Below are 19,281 nucleotides of genomic sequence, written 5' to 3' on the forward strand. Positions count from 1 at the left end.
CCTCACATCCACCTTGGGTGGAGAATTTAAAACACAAGCAGGAGCGGCCAGGGGGCCCCAAGCAGTCGGGGAGCAAATGAAAGCACTCCTCCCGACATGCCAGGAGGTCAGCATGGCGCCTCCAGGGAGGACCAGCTCTGCCAAGGGAGCTGCTGGGCAGATGATGACTTTGCATTGTAAAGTAGAGCCCTTGGCTACTTTTTTGGGGCAGTGTTTAATTATAGCAGAACAGCCCAGTGATGACGACAGAGTCACATGACGGTGGAGCAGCTGCATCCCGTGTGCCATGCCAGGACTCAGTGACGTGGCCCACATGCTGCCAGCTATAAATCAGGGTGTGTAGCCTCGATTCAAAAGCCCTGGCCTTTTGAAGGTGGCTAGCCTTGTTGGCCACTCCCTCCTGAAGAGAGGGGGACAGGACTTCCGACTGCTGCCTGCCTGGTCACTGGGGTGGCTCCCTGCCCAGCGTTCTGTGCCCTGACCTGGAGCCAGCTTTGTGCACTGCCCTCCAGACCCCTGGCCTCTCTCAGGTTCCAGCTCACGAGGACACCCTTCTGGTATCATGGGCACTGAACGGGCACTCAGTCCCCCTAAGGGACACCCCTCTGACCACAAGGACCCCACTTTCTGCCATCACTCACGCCTGATGGGCCAGCTCCTATGAGTCTTGACTAGTGCAGAGTGATCACTACAGAGACCCCCGAGAAGAGAGGCATGGGAGTGACAGAGGCCACCAGGGAGGGACACGCAGTCACAGAGCACATTCTGTCTTCCTCAGCTTCCCCCACAACGAGACGGGCCCCTGCCACATGTGGCGCTGTCTTGTAGGTGTTGTTCCTCTTCCCAAGGAGTACACTGAGGAAAAGCCCACTCAGGCCCCTCTGCCTCCCGACAGATGAGCTTTCCTCTCTCCTCAGGGTTTGTTTCACAAGGGCCATGCCATCCTAAGCTCTGTGCAAAAGCCTGGAGTTCAGCGTCACAGGTCCCAATGACTTCTGTAACTGGGCAGCAGCCTCGTCTGCAGAGGGGGAGACCGAGGCGGGGCGGCAAGTAACATGTTCACACAGCCAGTAACCAAACCCCAGGGCCACGGCTTTCCCTTCCTCCCGCCTCCCAGACAAGTGCCTCCAACCCTGGCCCTGCTTGCTGGTTCTGTGGCTAGTTTGGGGGGTGGGTGGTGCCCTGCCCCAGGGATATTTTTAAATTGAAGTATGATTTACACTTAGTAAAGTATACAGATCTTCAGTGTCCAGCTTGGCAGATCTGTCCATGCCCATAGGGGTAGCCATCCCCTAGGTTAAGGGATGGACCCTTTCTAGCTCCCAGACAGCTCCCCGTCCCCTGTCCCGCATTGTCCCCCTTTAGGTAACCGTGACTGTCACCTCTAGCCGCGTGGATTCATTGTCCGTCCTTGGACTTCCTATGAGTGGAATGCTGCAGTCCGTACTCTTTCGTGTCTGGCTTCTGCTTCATGTTATGTTTGTGAGGTTCATCCTCATTGTTGCTTGGACCTGTGACTTGTTCTTTTTCGTTGGTGTGTAGCATTCAGTTGTGTGAATCTAGGAAAATATACCCCTTCCGCCTTGTGGACAGGTGGTCAAGGATGACAGGCAGTCGGCTTTCAGCTTGGAGCTCTTAGGACTAAAACTGCTCCTGAGGCTTGTCTTCCAGTGGCATGTGAAGATGGCTTATGTTCGCTGTGCGCTCAGGAGTGCGGTTGCTGGAGAGTCCTGCTGAAACGTCACCAGCAGGCATTCTTGTGGGTCCTGCAGACACACTGCCAGTGGCGCCTTGTGTTTCCATTAGAATGCAGGGTGCAGGTGTCCTGGGCAGGCTGCTGGGAGAGGAGGGGTGACTGTTCCTCTCTGTGCCCCATGCTGAGCCTCACTGAAGGCACTTCCTCTCCTTGCTTCTGCCCTCCCATCACATCCCAGGGTGAGCTCCACAAGTATTGCACTGCTTGGGATGAAGCTGACAGCAGATTCAGCAGCCAGAGCGCCAAGTCTGGGTCCATTGCCCCCCGCCAGCTCCCTGACAATGAGACCGACTGTGGCTGGGCGCCATTTGGTAAGTTGATCATCGGTCCGTCCAGGAGCTGAAGCGGCTGTCCTTCCAAGGTTCTTCCAGCCTCGCTGTTAATAATTTTAGCAACAGTAATGCCGTTCCCAGATGAAACTGCATTTCCATGACAGCCCTCTCTCCTACCCAAGAGCACGTGACTTCACCGCCACTGTGTCCGTAGCGCCTGTGTGCGGAGCTGTTCCTCCTGAAAGAAGGTTCTCTTAACAGGGAGATGTGCTGCAGAGCATTTGCATTTTGTATTTCAGACTTGCAGGGCATAGTTCCGTGGGTGGGAAGAAGACAGAGACACGAGGGGCTGGTGTGGGTGCTGGCCTAGGCAGGCGTGCTGCAGAAAAGCCAGTGGACACGTAAAACAAAAGGCATCAATCAAATGTGCAGCCACCATGCACAATGGGGATTTTATCCCATCTGAATGATGCCTGCATTATATTTAGTGATTATTTGAAACTGCGGTGACTTCATTTTCCTTTGCGAGAAACTGAACGGAAAATGCACCGCCTTGTTTTCTGTGTGGAAAACCACGCGTTTCACTAAGTACACCCAGATTTAGAGAACAGATGCTTTGTGTTTTATAGCCGTGCTCTAGAACGTACACTAAACAATACTGAGCTTTTCCTGTTGATTTTCAAATTCGTGTAGATAAGAACAACTATCAGCAGCTGCTTGGGGCCCTGGACTACTCCTTCCTGTGCGCCTATGCCGTGGGGATGTACCTCAGGTACGTACAAAGCAGACATAGTACAGGGGTGACCTTGCTTTACAGCAGCCTGCTCTCCCCTCTCACGATAGCTCATAGCTCTTTGGTTTTCCAGACCCTTCCTGGTTATCTGGCCCCTCCGTGCAGAGAAGGCGTCCGCTATGCTGAAGTGCACAGGTGCACAGGAGTAAGGCCCCCGCTTGCCGGTGGCTTCCCTGCTGTTCCCTTCCCAAAGATGAGGCCAAGCTTAGGAGAGAGCAAGCACATGTGCTGTGCCCACAACACAGGACCTCAAGGCCGAGGATTTCCGTGTCCCAGGCACTGTGCCAACTGACACAGGCTGCCCTCAGCTTTCCTGGCCCTGGGGTTTGGGACCTACCATGAATCCTGCCGATCCTGGGATGTGGTCATTCAGGAACAAGGGGACTAGCTTCCTGTTTAGCAGAGCCCGACCTCTCCTGTGGTTCAGGGGCTGCCATCTGTTTACATGCCCCAAATAACGAATTTCACCTGATGATCGGAGCAGTTGACACAGGATGTGCGGAACAGCTCTACCTGGATGCCCAGCTTGGCCCCAGAACTGAGCGCAGCAGAGGCAGCCCTGCGTGGCGGGCGGGGAGCTCCAGAGAGAGACCCGCTGGGATCTGAATCCCGGCTCTACCACCTGCTAGGATGTGGTCTTGGGCAAGTTCCTATACCTCTTTGGGCCTCAGTTTCCCCTTTGCAACATGGGAGAAATAATAGTTCTTATGTCACAGGATTGTGGCAAAAATTGAGTTAATGTATATAGAAGCTCAGAATGGTGCCTGGCCTGTGCTGCCAGCCCAGCCCATTCTTCATCCCACTTTGAACTGACCAAGGCAGGTGGCAAATGTTATATGGGTCATAGAACATGTGACTGACTGATTGAAAACTGCTGTTGTGGCAGTCCAGCCAGGTTTTTTTTTTTAAGGCAGTATAGGGATGTTCTAGCCCATTTTCTGTTGCTAGTAGCACAATATCTGAGATTGAGTAATTTATAATGAGAAAAGGTGTATTTAGCGCTTCTCTAACTAGGAAGTTCAGGATTGGGCAGCTGCATCTGGCAAGAGCCTCGCGCCACACTGTAATGTAGTGGAGGGCGTCGCCTGGCAGAGGCCCCATGAGATGGGTTAGCAGTGAGCAGGGCGTACAAAACACACAGCACAGGGGTGACCTTGCTTCATAGCAGCCCGCTCTCACCTCTCACAATAGCTCATCAGTCCTGAGAGTGCGGCCACTTACTCCTGCACATTCATTCCTTCGTCAAGGCGGATCCCTCATGACCCAAATGCCCTTCAAAGCTCCCTGCACCTCTCAACGCAGTTATACTGGGAGCCAAGCCTCAACACAAGTTTTGATGGAGACCAACCATAGCGAAACCACAGCCCGGGATGGAGGCATGTAGTCCCAAGAGGCTTTTGTTCAGAGACAGAGGTCTTTACAGCCTGGAGAACCCCAGGGATCCCCATAAATGTTTAGCTGCTTCCCTGAGACCCACTCAGAGTGTGGGATCGTCAAGACCTGGCCCCTCCCCCGCTCAGAGCCCTGGTGGGTGGGTGGTGCCCAGGGAGGCAGTGTCTGCTGTCGGAGGAGAGCACATAGCTCTCCCTTTATTGAACGTGTGCATTTGCCTCCCGCTGCAGAACTTGTCTGAGTGAGCAAATGAATAATAAAGGTTTGGAAGCTCAGAGCGTGTGATGCGCAGCCGAACATGAGCCTAGCTGGAGAGAGTGGTGTGTACCTTGGGCTTCCTTTGGGCCTGGGTCTCAGCCAGGCTGCCAGACCTTCTCCATTTTGAGGTCAAATGTTTATATTCCCCAGACTGCAGTCTTACTGAACACAAATAATCTGTGGTATAAAAAGACCCAAAGTGGGAGTATGTTTTTCTCAGTTACTAGAAAACTGTATTTAAATCTGGTTCTCAACTGGGGACAGTTTTGTCTCCTAGGGGACATTTAGTAATGTCTAACGACGTTTGTGGGTGTCACAGCCAGGGAAGGGATGTTGCTGGCATCTAGTGGCTAGAAACTAGGGTGTTGCTAAACATCCTACAACACGCAGGACAGCCCCTAATGCCACAGAATTACCGGAGCCAAAATATCAATAGTGCTGAGGTTCAGAAAGCCTGCTTTACGTAAATAAACTGGTTTCTTGTTGCTTATTTATCGGTAAAGATAATTCTTATGCACCTTGTCAGTAAGGTTATTAAAACAAAATTTGGTCTAATGTGACATCTACACAGTGAACTCATGACTGAAACAAGGCACACGCTGCTGCATTGAAGGGCCTTTTTGTGTGAGTCCCTACCTGAGGTCTCAGCAATGGGTGGTTGCTCGCTGCGCCAGATGAAATCAGATATGAGAGGGTACAGTCATTCAGCCCAGGTACTGCCTGGAGGGTTCAAGCAGGTGCAGCATGGACTTGAATCCCTGTATGAGTCCCATATAATGTGAAATGGTGTTTGTTCAGTTAGACCTTTTCTTTTAAAGTTTTCAGTAGAGATGAAAGTGGGCCCAAATCATACAGCAAGATTAGAGAACACTTCTAAGCCTAGCCAGCAGCACCAGCTCTCAGGAGCCCATCTGGTTCTGCTAGCTGTGCTGTGACCTGGGCAGGTCAGCCAGCCTCTCAGGGACCTAGCTCCTGGTCTCTGGGGTGGGCAGGTTGAAGTCGGTAACTCTCTAGCTCTGGAATGCTCTTGAGTCTGTGTGTGGTGAGGTTTTAGCTGAAATTTTTACCTGGATGTTGTCATAATTTTAAGTTACTTTCTTGTGCTTTAGTGTTTAAAAGGTCATTTCCTTGATCTGAGGTAGATCTTTTTTACTTGGTGAATTCGGAAGGAAAAGCTCTCTGGTGTGGGTTCTTGAGATGAAAGCTGAGAACACTGGAGCTGACTCCGGCAGTGGGGTTCACGGCAGGCAGGTGTCACTGTGTGTTAGGTTTCCTGTTTATCTGACTCCTAGAGTGACCCTACAGAAGAAAGCGAGACCCACAGAGTCTCTGATGCTTGCGAAGGGCTCACGTCCATCCATGACACTCTACAGCTTTTCTATTTACTTAATAAGTCACAATGTTGAGTTGGTCCATAGTGACATTTCCCATAAAACAGTGAGGGATGTTTTGGATAACATTAGGTAGTGTGCTGTGATGGCAGCTAAAGACTGTTAAGTCTGTGCCCTGCTGTGAAGCTGGAGACGTGCTTTACCACCCCCATCGAGGCTGTTTTAGTGAGGCTAAGCATCCTTTATGCCACCAAGTCTCCAGACAGCTCTAGAAGATAAGACACCAAAAAGGGTAGCTGATTAGTGAGTTGCATTGCTGTTCAGAAGGATGAGAGAGATGCCACCCCAGCATTTCAGACCTTACCATGGAACAAATCTGCCTTTAAATCAGGTCAAAGTGGTGTGGCAGGAGGTGGTAGTGGCAAACAGCTGCAAGCCACTTCCCCACTGAGCCCAGCCAGCCAGGTGTATTAACACAGGTGACTTCATTACAGCTCGTGGGGCCGAGTGACTTGCTCTGGGTCATAAGTGATCTCTTTTCATGACACTTGGTGTAGTTCAACAGTTGGAATTTTAAGACATTGTATACATTTACTGGATATGGTTTATGTGAAAGCAGGATTAACTAGCAAGACAAGTTCCTGTTTCCTTTCATTGGCAACTATCATAAATAAGTCATAGCGTTTGAATTTTATTATTTGACAGATAGTGACATTGACTAGAAATAAAATCTTCTAGAATGTTGCCAGTCTCTGGTTTCTGGTGAGTAAACACTCCATAGGGAAATAGGTGTAAGAAATCTTCCTGGAAATTGTAAGGCTTGAGAGTTCCCCAAGCTCAGAGAACAGCACGAAAGCATCCGGCACGAAACAGCCGCCGGGTTGTTAACATTCGGGTGTGTTTGTTATTCCTATTTGTCTTTCCTTCTCTCCGCCTCAGTGGCATAATTGGGGAACGCCTGCCGATTAGGTATTACCTAACTTTTGGGATGCTCGCCAGTGGAGCCTTCACCGCCCTGTTCGGCTTAGGGTATTTCTACAACATCCACAGTTTCGGATTCTACGTGGTAACTCAGGTAAGGGTTTGGGTCCATGGCTCACCATGTATGGGGTTTCCTTGGTGAATAGGGTGGGTTGTTTATGTCACACGTCACCTCTGTCAAGATGCTGGGAAGGGGCAGAAGTACGTCCTGTCCGAAGTCAGGGTCAGCTGACATAATAAGTCCTTCCTTTCTCTTCTGCTCGGAAATTCCGGCAGCCCGGAGGTGTTTCTTAGTTTCAGGAGTTGCCTCATAAAGAACGCGCCTGTCGGTGCCCTGGCAGGGAGACTGACGTGCAGAGCCCTTAGGAGTCACCCTGTCTTCATGTGGATAAGTTTGAGATGTTTCATCTTGCTAAAGATTTGACCCCTGGGGTTGGAGGGTGTGTCCTCCAGCTGAAGCCCTAGCTGGAGTCAGCCTAACAGTGGTGGCAGGGAGTTCCCACCAGGGAGTGCCCCAAACCATCCCAAGATGGGGCTGGTTGGGATTCCAAAGAACACAGCACTAACTGCTGGGTGATCAGTTTAAAGCGTGTATTAGGGGAACTTACGTACCGAGGGCTGTAGTATGTAGTCTTGACACGCAGCGGGACAGGGCGTTCCACGCAGGTCTGTCTGCAGCGAGGGATTGGTGTATGGAGTTTGTATGAGGGTTTAAGGAATTTGGCCCAGGGCCAGGGCTAGTTTCTTTCCATGTTTTGGGTCAGCAACTGAAACACCTTTGTCAGTGCCTAGGAGTGTTCAGGGGCCAACTTGGGTCCCAGCCTACAAAGGAAACCTGCAGCTGGTCGGGTCTCAGTGAGAGAAAAAGCGGGGAGACCTGAGGACTCTACAGAGGGATGCAAGGGCGGAAGGAAGGGCTGACTTTGGAGTCAGGCAGCAGGAGGGGGTATGAGGCAGTCAGTGGAGAGAACAGGAGAGATCATGAAGGTGCTAGAAGGGGAGGAGGCCTGAGGGCAGCCCATACTGGCTTGCCCTTGGAGCTGGAGCCCTTCCGGAGTCTCCTGGCTTCTGCCCTTCCCAGCAGTGCTGTGGATCAGTATTCAGCAGCCGAGGAAAACAGTGGGAAATAACGATGCTCATCTCAGGCTTTGTGATGCTTCCAGGGCTCCCAGATAGCTCAGGGGAATGCTTAAAACCATCAAGGCAAACTGTATTTAATTTTGCTTTGAAGATTTTGCCATAACACTTGAAAAGTTTGGCTATTTTAATTACAAAAGCAGTTCACACTTGTGTAGTAATATAGAAAATTAGAAGGGAGGAGAAAACAATTTTCCAGAGTCCCAGCATGTGGAGTGAAGGCCCAGCCAGGTCAGCCCAGAGGCAGCAACAGGTAGACCAGCGGCTCCCAGGCGTCTTCTAGAGCAATAGTTCCCAACCTTTTTGGCATCAGGGACCAGTTTTGTTTAAGACAATCTTTCCACCCGGGACCAAGGTTGGGGAGAGGAGGATGGTTTGGGGATGAAACTGCTCCCTCTCAGGTCATCAGGCATTCGATTCTCATAAGGAGCACATAACCTAGATCCCTGGAATGTGCAGTTCACAACAGGGTCACGCTCCTATAAGAATCTAATGGCCCCCACTGATCTGATGGGAGGTGGAGCTCAGGTGGCAATGCTCGCTCTCCCACCACTCACCTCCTGCAGTGTGGCCTGGCTCCTAACAGGCCACGGATCAGGACTAGTCTGTGCCCGGGGTTGGGGACCCTGCTCTAGAGAGCTGGCTTACTGCAGTGAGGTGGTTGGCGGTGCCAGGCTGGCCCTGGTTTCCTGCAGTCTTGTAGAGCCACCCCCGAGTCTCAGGATGCTAGAGCGTCCTCAGCAATACATTCCCCAAGTCCCTTCATGAAACTCAAGTCAGGGATTCTTTAGAAGGAGATACTTTGTCCAGGCGTGAAGTCAAGGCTGTGTTCATTCCAGAGACTGATGATCAACAGTACCTTCTCCATGGCCTGGTGAGGGAAAACATGCAATTCACAAGCCATGTTTATCGTACAATTCTATGAACAGTTCTATAAAGAGAAGAAAGCTTTTCTCTCTTTAAAAAGTTTGCATTTATTTATTTTTTGAGATGGGGCCTTACTGTGTTGCCCAGGCTGGAGTGCAGTGGTCCCAGGCTCAAGCAATCCTCCCACCTCAGCTTCTTGAGTAGTTTGGACCACAGATGTGCACCACCACACCTGGCTAATTTTTAATTTTTTGTAGACAAGGGGGTCTCTATATTGCCCAGGCCGGTCTCAAATTCCTGAACTCAAGAGATCCTCTCGCCTCGACCTCCCAAAGTGCTAGGATTACAGGCATGAGCCACTGCACCCAGCCTCTTTCTATGAAGTTTTTAGATTCAAAAGAGACTGTAAAGCTTGGCCCCACACTGTTATAAGGTGTGATCTCCTGGTGGTGGGGTTCTGCCTGGGTTTTCTTTCCTTGCTTTTCTCTACTTATTCTAAAATTTCCACAGCAGACATGCATTACTTTTATTTTGAAAAATATATAGATACCTGTGTACATGTTTTAAAAATACATACGTAGTTTAAACTGTATATAAATATACAATTGACAGTCCATCTCTGGCTGTCATACCCCCTTCTTTGTGTGAGCGGGGCAAGCCCTGTGTGCCTCCCTGCGGCGCTCTCCCAGGCCTGCTTCCTGTGGGTCAGTCTCTCCTTTGGCCTCTCCCGCAGGTCATCAACGGGCTGGTGCAGACCACCGGCTGGCCCAGCGTCGTCACCTGCCTCGGCAACTGGTTTGGAAAAGGAAGGTGAGGAAAAGCAGCCCTGTTTCCAATAGCAGATGAAAACTAGACCATTTTACTTTGAGTTTTTTTGTAGACTGATTACAGCAAAAACACTTTAGTATCCTCTTTAAAATATGATGGCTGAAACCTCTGGGGCTTGAATTGCTGAAATTCAGATGGCCTGTGTCCCACGAGACGGGAGCTCCTCCCTCCCACTGTGGGCCCGGTGGAGTCTGTGTCACTCGACGGCTCCTCTGACAGCTGCATCTGGCCTCCCGGGTGTTGTGGGAGATGCAGAGTCCAGGACCCTGCCCCAGGCCTTTTGAAGCCGAAGCTACATGTTAACATGGGAGTTTGGGAATTCCCAACCTGCGTCACCCAGCACACAGCACCAAAGTAGCAGAGCTGGGACCCAGCCTCTGGCGAGTCCAGATTTATTTGTAAATGGCTGTGTAAAATTCAGCTCAGCCAGGCCAAAGGCTTATTTGTGGTGGAAGATACCAAACAAGATGCAGAAGCTAAAACGGGAACACCGGCGTCATCAGGTCTTAAGTCTTAGATACTGTGCCTCATTCACCTGCTGTGTACCTCCGTGAGTTTTGTTCAAATGACAGTTCATCAAGTGACTGTGTATTCATTGATTGTAGAGGCACAAATTTTAATTTCAGGCCTTCCAAGACTTTCAGAGACAGGCCTCTTTCTTCTTGAGTACAAAATGCACTCAGAGCGAGAGGTGGAATGGGCGATGGCACGGCCTGAGGCCACATAAACAGATCAGCTCTCGTGAGCATCGCGAGTCCTGCATGCCACGGAAGCAGAGTCTGCACGGTCCTCATTGATTCTGCACTGACTGCCTGCTTTACAGGCACTGCTGCGCCCTGCACTGCTGGACTCGTTTCAGCTTCTCAGCTCCATCTTCTGTCTTCTGTTTTGTTGTGTTGCAGGAGAGGTTTGATTATGGGGGTCTGGAACTCCCACACCTCCGTAGGCAACATCTTGGGGTCGTTGATCGCTGGCTACTGGGTGTCCACGTGCTGGGGCCTGTCCTTCGTTGTGCCTGGGGCCATCGTGGCAGCCATGGGGATAGTGTGCTTTCTCTTCCTCATTGAACGTAAGTGCACGTGGCCTTGGAGACCACCCACCAAGGGAGGCCTCGGGTTTCCCTGCTCGGGTGGGCCTCAGGGACAAGTGTGAGAGCTGCGTGGCCTAGCGCCCTGTTTGCCTGTGGCTACCTCAGCGCTCTTCCTGTCAGGGAGACTTCCTTGGGGAGCCGGTTCTCTCCTGGTCTTGCTGGATTTTCTACTCTCCCCCGATTTCTGGAGTGACCCATGTCTACATTCCTTCCTCCCGTCCTCCTGCCCTCCCTTGCCTCAGCATCAGGCGTTCGTGCCTGGGAGTCTTCCATTTCCCCACAGGCTGTTCCCTCTCACGCCCATCTTGCCACCGAAACCTGAATTGGACCCGGTCAGCTCTTTGCCTTCTGATAAGATAGATCTTGGACAGTGTTATAAAAGACTTACTTAATATCTTAACTGGGTAAAAGGTATCTCTTGGAAAATCAAATCCCTTATTCCATTTCTGATTCAGTAGCAAACTTTTGATTTAACTGAATTTGAAATTCATTTTTGAAGTAGAGATCCACCAGGCTCTGGTGCTGAGAAGACTCGGGACAGTTACAGCAAGAATAGAGACCCCCGGGTGGCCCCAGCGGTCACATGACAGGGGCTCGACTCCTGCCAGCCACTCTGATAAGCTGTACTCAACCCTTAGTTCTTCGATTGAGTTTAAAGCACCGTGAAACCATACGGCAGGAGACAGCTCCCTCCTGCTGCCTGCCCGGTAGGGACACTCAGAGCCAGCTCCCTGCAGCCATGCTGGACATTGCGTATCACTTCAACTCTGCATGCAGAAGTTAATCCATATTCCATTTAGTTGCTCACTTTTTGTGTCTTGCAAAAGCTAACCTTTTAATTTTTAAGATAACCATCATCCGGCCGCTCTGCGAGTTCGGAGACTCTCACCTCATGCTTCTCTGTTGGTGAAAATGGAAATAAACATTCAGATGAGGAATGTTCAGACACACACCCATTGCTGTGAGCAGAAAGTGGGGGCCCCGGGCTGCACTCAGCTCCCCTTTCCCCCCTTCTGCAGAGGCTGAGTAAGCCTTTGGCCACACCCTGGACAGCCTGAGCAGGAACCTTGTGGGATGGGTGGGGCTCTGGCTCCCTCACCAGTGGGCCAACTTGTGGCTTTCAGCTCTGGCTGGTGTGTCACTGCAGTTCTGAGAAAGGCCGTTTCCGCCACTGGTTTTCCGCTCTGATTCCTAGAACCTGGAGTTCTGTGCCTCTGCTGTCCAGGTGTTTGAGACACCAGCCACTCAGAGAATAATGTGCCTCTCTGTTAGCGCACAGGGGCCCCTGGCTGTCTCCTGCCTGAGGGCAGAGTCCACGGAGCCTTCTATTCTCTTCCTCAACTGGAAATGGCTGGCTCTGGGGAGAAGAGGACGTGTGGAAGGGAAAGGAGCTTGCTCAATGGCCGGGACCTCAGCGCCCGCTCCAGGCATTCAGGGCGCTGTGTTGATGCTTGTCTCTGTAAGCGGAGAGAGCTCGGCTCTTGTGAATAAGCCTCCCTGATCCAACTTGGGCAGATAGCAATGAGCCAGATGCCCCCTGTCGCTGGGTCCTCTCTGGCCACAGGCCCGCTCACCTACAGGAGGGCTGCATGCTTCATCTCTAGCCAAACAAAACCAAGCTACCAGAACCTCGTGCCCAGGGAATCTGTCTGACGCTCTTTCCCCTCGTGCCTGGGAGGTACACTGTGTCTGAATGATGAGACCCAGCTGTGACAACAGTGGCTGGATGCTGAGTCTGAGAACGGGAGCTCTTTGCAGAGAGGGAGAAAACATCAAGCACCCCTTGGTTTGTTTCTGCCCCTCCTGGTCCCGAATCACCGACCCTGGGTAGGTACTAAAGGCATCAGATGCGCCATTCTTGCGATCAACAGAGGATATGGCTTTCTCTGCTATGCCTTCACTCCTGTCTCCTGCTCAGGGTGAGCTCCAAAGGACGGGGCATCCCCTGCTCCCTTCTCAGGCCTCTCTAAGTCTCCTTTATGAAGCTGTTCTCAGATGTGTCCCAGCCAAGGGACATGTTTGCTCAAGTCTCTCAAGGTGAAAGTCCTGGAAGAGCCATATCAGGGGGACCCCCTGGCTTGCCCCTGGGGGCATCACGCTGTGAGTGGATACAAATGGGGTGAGTTGGCTGATGTCCTTTAAATTGGTGACCGCACATCACAGGTGGACCATTGGGACTGCCCAGCATGCTGACCACGTGTCCTTGGTCAGTGGCCTCGCCCTGTGGGCTGTGCCCAGGACAGGAGGGCAGCATACCCCGCAGCCAGCCGCGGACCTCTGGGTGCAGACCCACCTGGCCCTATGGCATGGGCAGGGCCTCGAGGCCAGCAGGAGTGTGCTCGGTGGCTGCATGCCTCTCCATGACGTCCCCCTGTGTTGTGTGGGAATGGACTTGGCCGTGGGAAGCCTGCAGCCCTGGAGCTCAGTTCGGGTTGCAAGCCAGTAACCAGTTTCATCCAAGGTGATAAAGGTGCTGGGTAGTCAGGGGGGCTGCAGAGATGGAGCGAGAAGCAGTAGGGCTGGTTTCCCGCGGCACCTAGAGCCCTGGGGTCTGACTCTGGGTTCCCACCTTGCTCAGGGCAGGTCGCTGGCGTCTGTAAAGGACAAGCTGAAGCCTCACTTCTGGTTCTGCTCCTTTTCAAGTTTCCTCCCTTCCTGGTGTTGACATAAAGATGTTTGTTCCATATCAAGATAGATGTTTTATCTCCACTCATTTTTATTTCTAATGAATTTCATAACATGAAGTACCTCATTACAGACATTATTCCAGCCTCGCTCCCCTGCTGTGCTTTTCCTGGTTTTGCTTTCCTTATGGGGCTTGTCCTCTGAATGTGAATCATGGGCTTGTCCACACGGCGTCTGCATGCTCTGCTTGTGATTATTGGCCACGCTGGGAAGTATTTTCCATATTTAAAGCAGTGTTCATGTTCACAGTGTTGGCATTGGCTGGCGGTGATCTGCCGTACCCACCTTGCACACAAGTGGGCTGCCAGGCCGGGTGACTGAGGACAGGCAGGGCATGTGTGGGGTCGCTGGTGGGCCAGCCAAGCTGTGCCCTTGCCCTCACCTGCCATGCTATGGCAATGGCTTTTTTCTGAAATGAATGCCAATTTAGTAAAGGTATCAGATGGCATCTTGTGTTTTATTAAATTTTATTGTGTATATTTAAGGTATATAACATGGTGTTACAGATACATAGAGATAGTAAAAAGGTCACTAGTAAAACGAAGCAAGTTAACATAGCCATCGCAACTCACAGCTGCCCGCTCTTGTTTTTGTGGCACGAGCAGCTCAAATCCACTCATTTAACGTGAATCCCGCATACGGTCCAGTTTCACCACCGGTGCTCCCGTGTTGCCCTGCCCTGGGGTCCCGTAGCTTACTTGGCATTGCCATGGTGGTGGACCTGCTCAGCCTGGACTCATGTTTACTCTTTCAGATCCGAAGGACGTCAGGTGCTCCTCCACCCTGCTGACGGTAAGGACCCTATTTTCTTGTCCTCTTCTAGAACAGTGTGCAGTTCGCCAAGTGTTCTGACCACTTCCCCAGCCTGCTCCTGCCTTTGTGGTGTCAGACAGAAACACACAGGGTAGACAGAAGTCCCACCCTCGAAATATTGGCAGTTCTAGGAATAGAGAATATTCTGTTCTGGGTTTTGCTGATAATAACCTTATCAACAAAACCCAAACAAGAGGTTCGATGCCATCCAGATGGAGGGCTTCATGCTAAGGGAAACCAAAGGCTGGGTCCTGGCCAGGCCTCCTGAGGGGTGGAGACCTCCTGGTTTCCCCGGGGGCCTCAGCGTGACTGAGGAAAAATGCATGTGTCAGCTGGCTGCCATCACTTAAGTTGGTGGCTACACATCTCAGGTGGCTGAGAGGTCTGCCCAGCACGCCATTCCTTCCCTTCTATACCCTTGCCCAGCTCAGCCAGCGTAGGCCCTGCAGGCAAGATTGCTAATCGTGTCAGCTGCCGTGGACGAGCCCTGCCCTAGCTGCCTCTGCCCACAGCAAGTCACCACTGGCCACTTTCCCACCTGGCTAAGGCCAGCCCTCCTGTGGTACCAGTCCCGTCCCTCTCATGGCCCAGGGCTTGTCTCCTGCAGACACACCCCCTGCCCCAAATATCATTCCTGGCACACTCATGTAGTACTGATGGCTGTCTTGGAAGGAAGTCCCTCTGGCTCTCATGCCTGCTCCCAGCTGCCCCAGTCCCCATCTCCACTGGCATGACATTCCTGCTCTCTGCAGGCCACCGCCACCCCATGGTAACAGCCCATCCAGGTCCCAGCAGCATCACCTGGCCACATGGGGAGGTCAGCTCTCCGGCCTCACCCTGCTGGACCTGTCACCTGCATCTGACCTGATGCTTCCCTCCCTCTGGGAAAGGCTCCCCTCCCAGGGCTAACATGCTAGTCACATCTGTGCCGAGTGTCAGACCCCAGATGTGGGGGTGCCCCCAGGCTGCTTCATGGCCTCCTCTCTCCTTGTCTGCCCACTCACTGCAGGAGCGTGCACCCGGGCTTTTTAGCGCCCCCAGGTGCGTTGATGTCAAGTCCCCATGCTGTCCCCAGAGTGACCCCTCCCCTGAACTCCACAATCTGAGATTTCACCGCCACTCAACCTTCCCACGGAGATGTCTGGGTGTCCTTCAGACAACACGACCAGAGATCTCTTGATTTTACCTCTGAACACACCGATCCCCCAGCATCCCCCGTCTCAGTCAGGAAGCTGCAGTCCACCCTGTGGACAGGCCAGACCCAAGAAGCCAGCCCAATGCCCCTTCAGCCCCGCACCCCATCCTTGGCCATGTTCTGTCAGTTCTGCTCTGTGAGGGGGTGTGGAATGGAAACACACTCACCTCCTCCACCTCTACCACCCTGGTCCCCATCACCACCATCAGCTCTCCCCCGAGCCACTGCTCATCACACCCTGGTCCCCGTCTCCACCGTCAGCTCTCCCCCAAGCCACTGCCCATCACACCCGGGCCCCTATCTCCACCGTCAGCTCTCCCCCGAGCCACTGCTCATCACACCCTGGTCCCCATCACCACCGTCAGCTCTCCCCCGAGCCACTGCTCATCACACCCTCGTCCCCGTCTCCACCGTCAGCTCTTCCCCGAGCCACTGCTCATCACACCCTGGTCCCCGTCTCCACCATCAGCTCTCCTCCGAGCCACTGCTCATCACACCCTGGTCCCCGTCTCCACCATCAGCTCTCCTCCGAGCCACTGCTCATCACACCCTGGTCCCCGTCTCCACCATCAGCTCTCCCCCGAGCCACTGCTCATCACACCCTGGTCCCCATCACCACCATCAGCTCTCCTCCGAGCCACTGCTCATCACACCCTGGTCCCCGTCTCCACCATCAGCTCTCCTCCGAGCCACTGCTCATCACACCCTGGTCCCCGTCTCCACCGTCAGCTCTTCCCCGAGCCACTGCTCATCACACCCTGGTCCCCGTCTCCACCATCAGCTCTCCTCCGAGCCACTGCTCATCACACCCTGGTCCCCGTCTCCACCATCAGCTCTCCTCCGAGCCACTGCTCATCACACCCTGGTCCCCGTCTCCACCATCAGCTCTCCTCCGAGCCACTGCTCATCACACCCTGGTCCCCGTCTCCACCGTCAGCTCTCCCCCGAGCCACTGCTCATCAGCTTCCTAGAACGATGCACTTTGCTCCCCAGAATCTCTTCTTCACACCTCACTTGCAGAGACTGTCTTGAAACAGACGTCAGAGCACATCAGCCCCTGCATGACACAGTCCAGTGGCTCCATGTCACCCCATGTGAAATCCTCACCAGTTCATCTGGTCTATCTCTGTCACCCTCACAGAAAGGTGTGAGCCCCTCCGGCCTGGATCATCTCTGGGTCCCGGCGCCCGGAGCACCACCGGGCCTTGTGCAGGAGAGGGAGCCAGAGTCCTCTTTCTGTCTTTTAATACATCGGGCTCCTGGGTATGATTCATACGGAAAGAAGGGTTCTGATACTTGATGACAAAAACAAAGAAACAAAATGAAAGTTGCAAACCAGTGCCTTCAGGAAGGTCAAACACCATATGATGTTTTTAAAACTATAGTTGATATTTTAAAATGTTTTTAAAAGCCATGTTCCTGCCACGAGCATGAATTTCAATTTCCAAGCTTGTACAGTTGTGCTGTGAAGTAGCTTAAAGCTGCCTGGATCACCAGTCTCGAGACTGGTGAGAACTTCAGCACACACCTTCCACCCTGGAACATCTTCTGCCCTCTAAGAAGAGCTTTTCCCACCAGGGGCAGCCAGGCCTGAGAATAGGAAGCAGGCGTGCAGGGGGTTTGGGGGAGGGGTGGGTCTTCCTCACACACAGCTTTTAGGAATATGAGAACACATCTAAGCAAGAGGCCTTGCTTCTGCTCCTTGTACGTACGAGTTTGGGGCTGAAGCCTGTGTTTCATTCTCCCCGTTCAAATCCTCTTCAAGCAGTTCACTGAGATCTAAGCGAGGGGCTTTGCTTCTGCTCTTTTGTGTGTATGAGTTTGGGGCTGAAGCCTGTGTTTCATTCTTTTTGTTCAAATCCTCTCCGAGCAGTTCACTGAGATCCCATGGTGCCCAGGTGTCCCCGACGTGCCATGGGGCAGGTGGTCCAGAGAAACAGCTTCTCGTCCTCCTTCCTCTCCGTGTTGGCTGCTCGCAGAGGGCGAGATGACTGATACCTGGGGATATTTCATTAGCTTCTGCAGACAGCCCCAAAGTTCTTTTTCCTGCAGGAATGTTACCTGCTCTGTGCAGGACACTGACAAGACCCTTGTCACAGGCCTTCCTGAGGGAGCTGAGGGCAGTTTGGCCAATGTCCCAATAGCTGCTGTCCTTCTGTAGTATCTTCCCTTTATCACAAATGGGCGCAAAATGCATTTGTAAGAGATTTCAGATATGCTGACTTGTTCTGGGAAGTTCCCATGTGGAAGTGTTATTCTTAGGATAAAGTTCTAATGTTTTCCAATATTTCAAAGTTTTTGTTATGGAGACTTTAAACATATAAAAAGGTAAAAATAACAGTATAATGAACCCCTCTGTACCCCATCACCCAGGTTTCCAACAGTTGGCCAATCTGATTCAAACGCCCCTTCTAATACTGCCCCTTCCCACCTCTTGCTGATGTATTTTGCAAGCAAATAGCAATCATGTTAATATTTTGTCTCTGACTACTTCAGTATGTTTCCAAAATATAAGGACCCTTTTATGTGAAACAAAATGTGATATACCATTATCACACTTAAAAACCAATGGCAAAGAATAGAAAAATAGTAGAAAAAAAATCAATGAAACCGAAAGTTGGTTCTTTGGAAAGATCAACAAAATTGATCATTCTGCACCTAGACTGACCAAGGATAAAGGAAGACTCAAATAACCAAAATCAGGACCAGGAAAGGTGGCATTTCTGCCACCTTTACCGAAATGAAATAGATTATGAGGGAACTATATGCCAACAAATTAGAAAACTTAGAATAGACAGAAAAATTCATAGAAGGACAGAAACTACCAAAACTGACTCAAGAGAGAGAGGAAATCTGAATAGATCTAAAACAAGTAAAGAAGTTGAATTGTTAATTTAAAAATTTCACTCAAAAGCCCAGGACCAGATGGCTTTACTAGTAAATTCTGCCAAACGTTGAAAGAAGAGTTAATACTAATTGCTCACAAACTTTTTCAAAAAATAAAAGTAGGGGGAAACTTCCTAATTCATTCTACGAGGTGTTATCGTAATAACAAAAGACTAAAACCTCTTAAGAAAACTGTACACCAGTATCTTTTATGAGTGTAGATGCAAAACTCAATGCCAGCAACCTGAATTCAGCCACCTACAAAAGGATTATGTACCATAATCAAGTGGGATTTATCCCAGGAATACACAGTTGGTTTAACAAGTAATATTAATGTAATACTCCATATTGATGGATAAAGGACAAAAGCTGCATGATCATCTCAGTATAAGCAGGAAAAACATTGGACAAAATCCAACACCCTTTTATGTGAAAACGCTCAACAAACTAGGAACAGAAAGCAACTTCCTGAACCTGACAAAAGGCATCTAATGAAACCCACACCCCGGAGCTTAATGGTGAAGCGGGTGCTTTCCCCCAAGATCAGGAGCAAGACGAGGAGGCCTGCTCTTGCCACGTCTATTTACCATCGTACTGCAGGCAGGACAGTTAGGCAAGAAAAGGATAAATGGCATGCAGATTGGACAAGAAGTAAGACTACTTCTCTTTGCAGATGACATGATCTTTTATACAGAAAATCATAAGGAGTCCTCAAAAAAAAATGGTTAGAGTGAATTAACAAGTTAGCAAGGTTGCAGGAAACAAGAGCAGTATACAAAAATCAGTTGTATTTCTATAAACTAGCAATCAACAATCCAAAGATGAAACTAAGGCCATTTCATTTACAATAGCATCAAAAAACATGATGCTAAGCAGAAGAAACCAGTCACAAAAGGTCACATATTATATTATTTCATTCATATGAAATGTCCAGAATAGGCAAACCTAGAGACAGAAAGGAGATGAGTGGTTGTCAGGCACTAGGGTGGGAAGAAAG

At 51.1% G+C, this 19,281-nt stretch overlaps 1 protein-coding gene across 7 annotated transcripts in view; it reads left to right on the forward strand.

The window, feature by feature from the left end:
* LOC105472578 (solute carrier family 37 member 1) overlaps positions 1–19,281 on the forward strand; it is an 82,498-nt gene that overhangs the window by 33,185 nt on the left and 30,032 nt on the right. For all 7 annotated transcript variants that reach the window (XM_011725956.2, XM_011725955.3, XM_071095759.1 and 4 more), the window contains 6 exons: positions 1,935–2,067; positions 2,722–2,800; positions 6,742–6,877; positions 9,521–9,597; positions 10,518–10,684; positions 14,145–14,182. In XM_011725956.2, the coding sequence (XP_011724258.1) occupies positions 1,935–2,067; positions 2,722–2,800; positions 6,742–6,877; positions 9,521–9,597; positions 10,518–10,684; positions 14,145–14,182 (630 nt within the window). The remainder of the gene's footprint in view (positions 1–1,934; positions 2,068–2,721; positions 2,801–6,741; positions 6,878–9,520; positions 9,598–10,517; positions 10,685–14,144; positions 14,183–19,281) is intronic.

This window comes from Macaca nemestrina, chromosome 4, assembly GCF_043159975.1.
Source record: "Macaca nemestrina isolate mMacNem1 chromosome 4, mMacNem.hap1, whole genome shotgun sequence".
Lineage (NCBI taxonomy): Eukaryota > Metazoa > Chordata > Mammalia > Primates > Cercopithecidae > Macaca > Macaca nemestrina.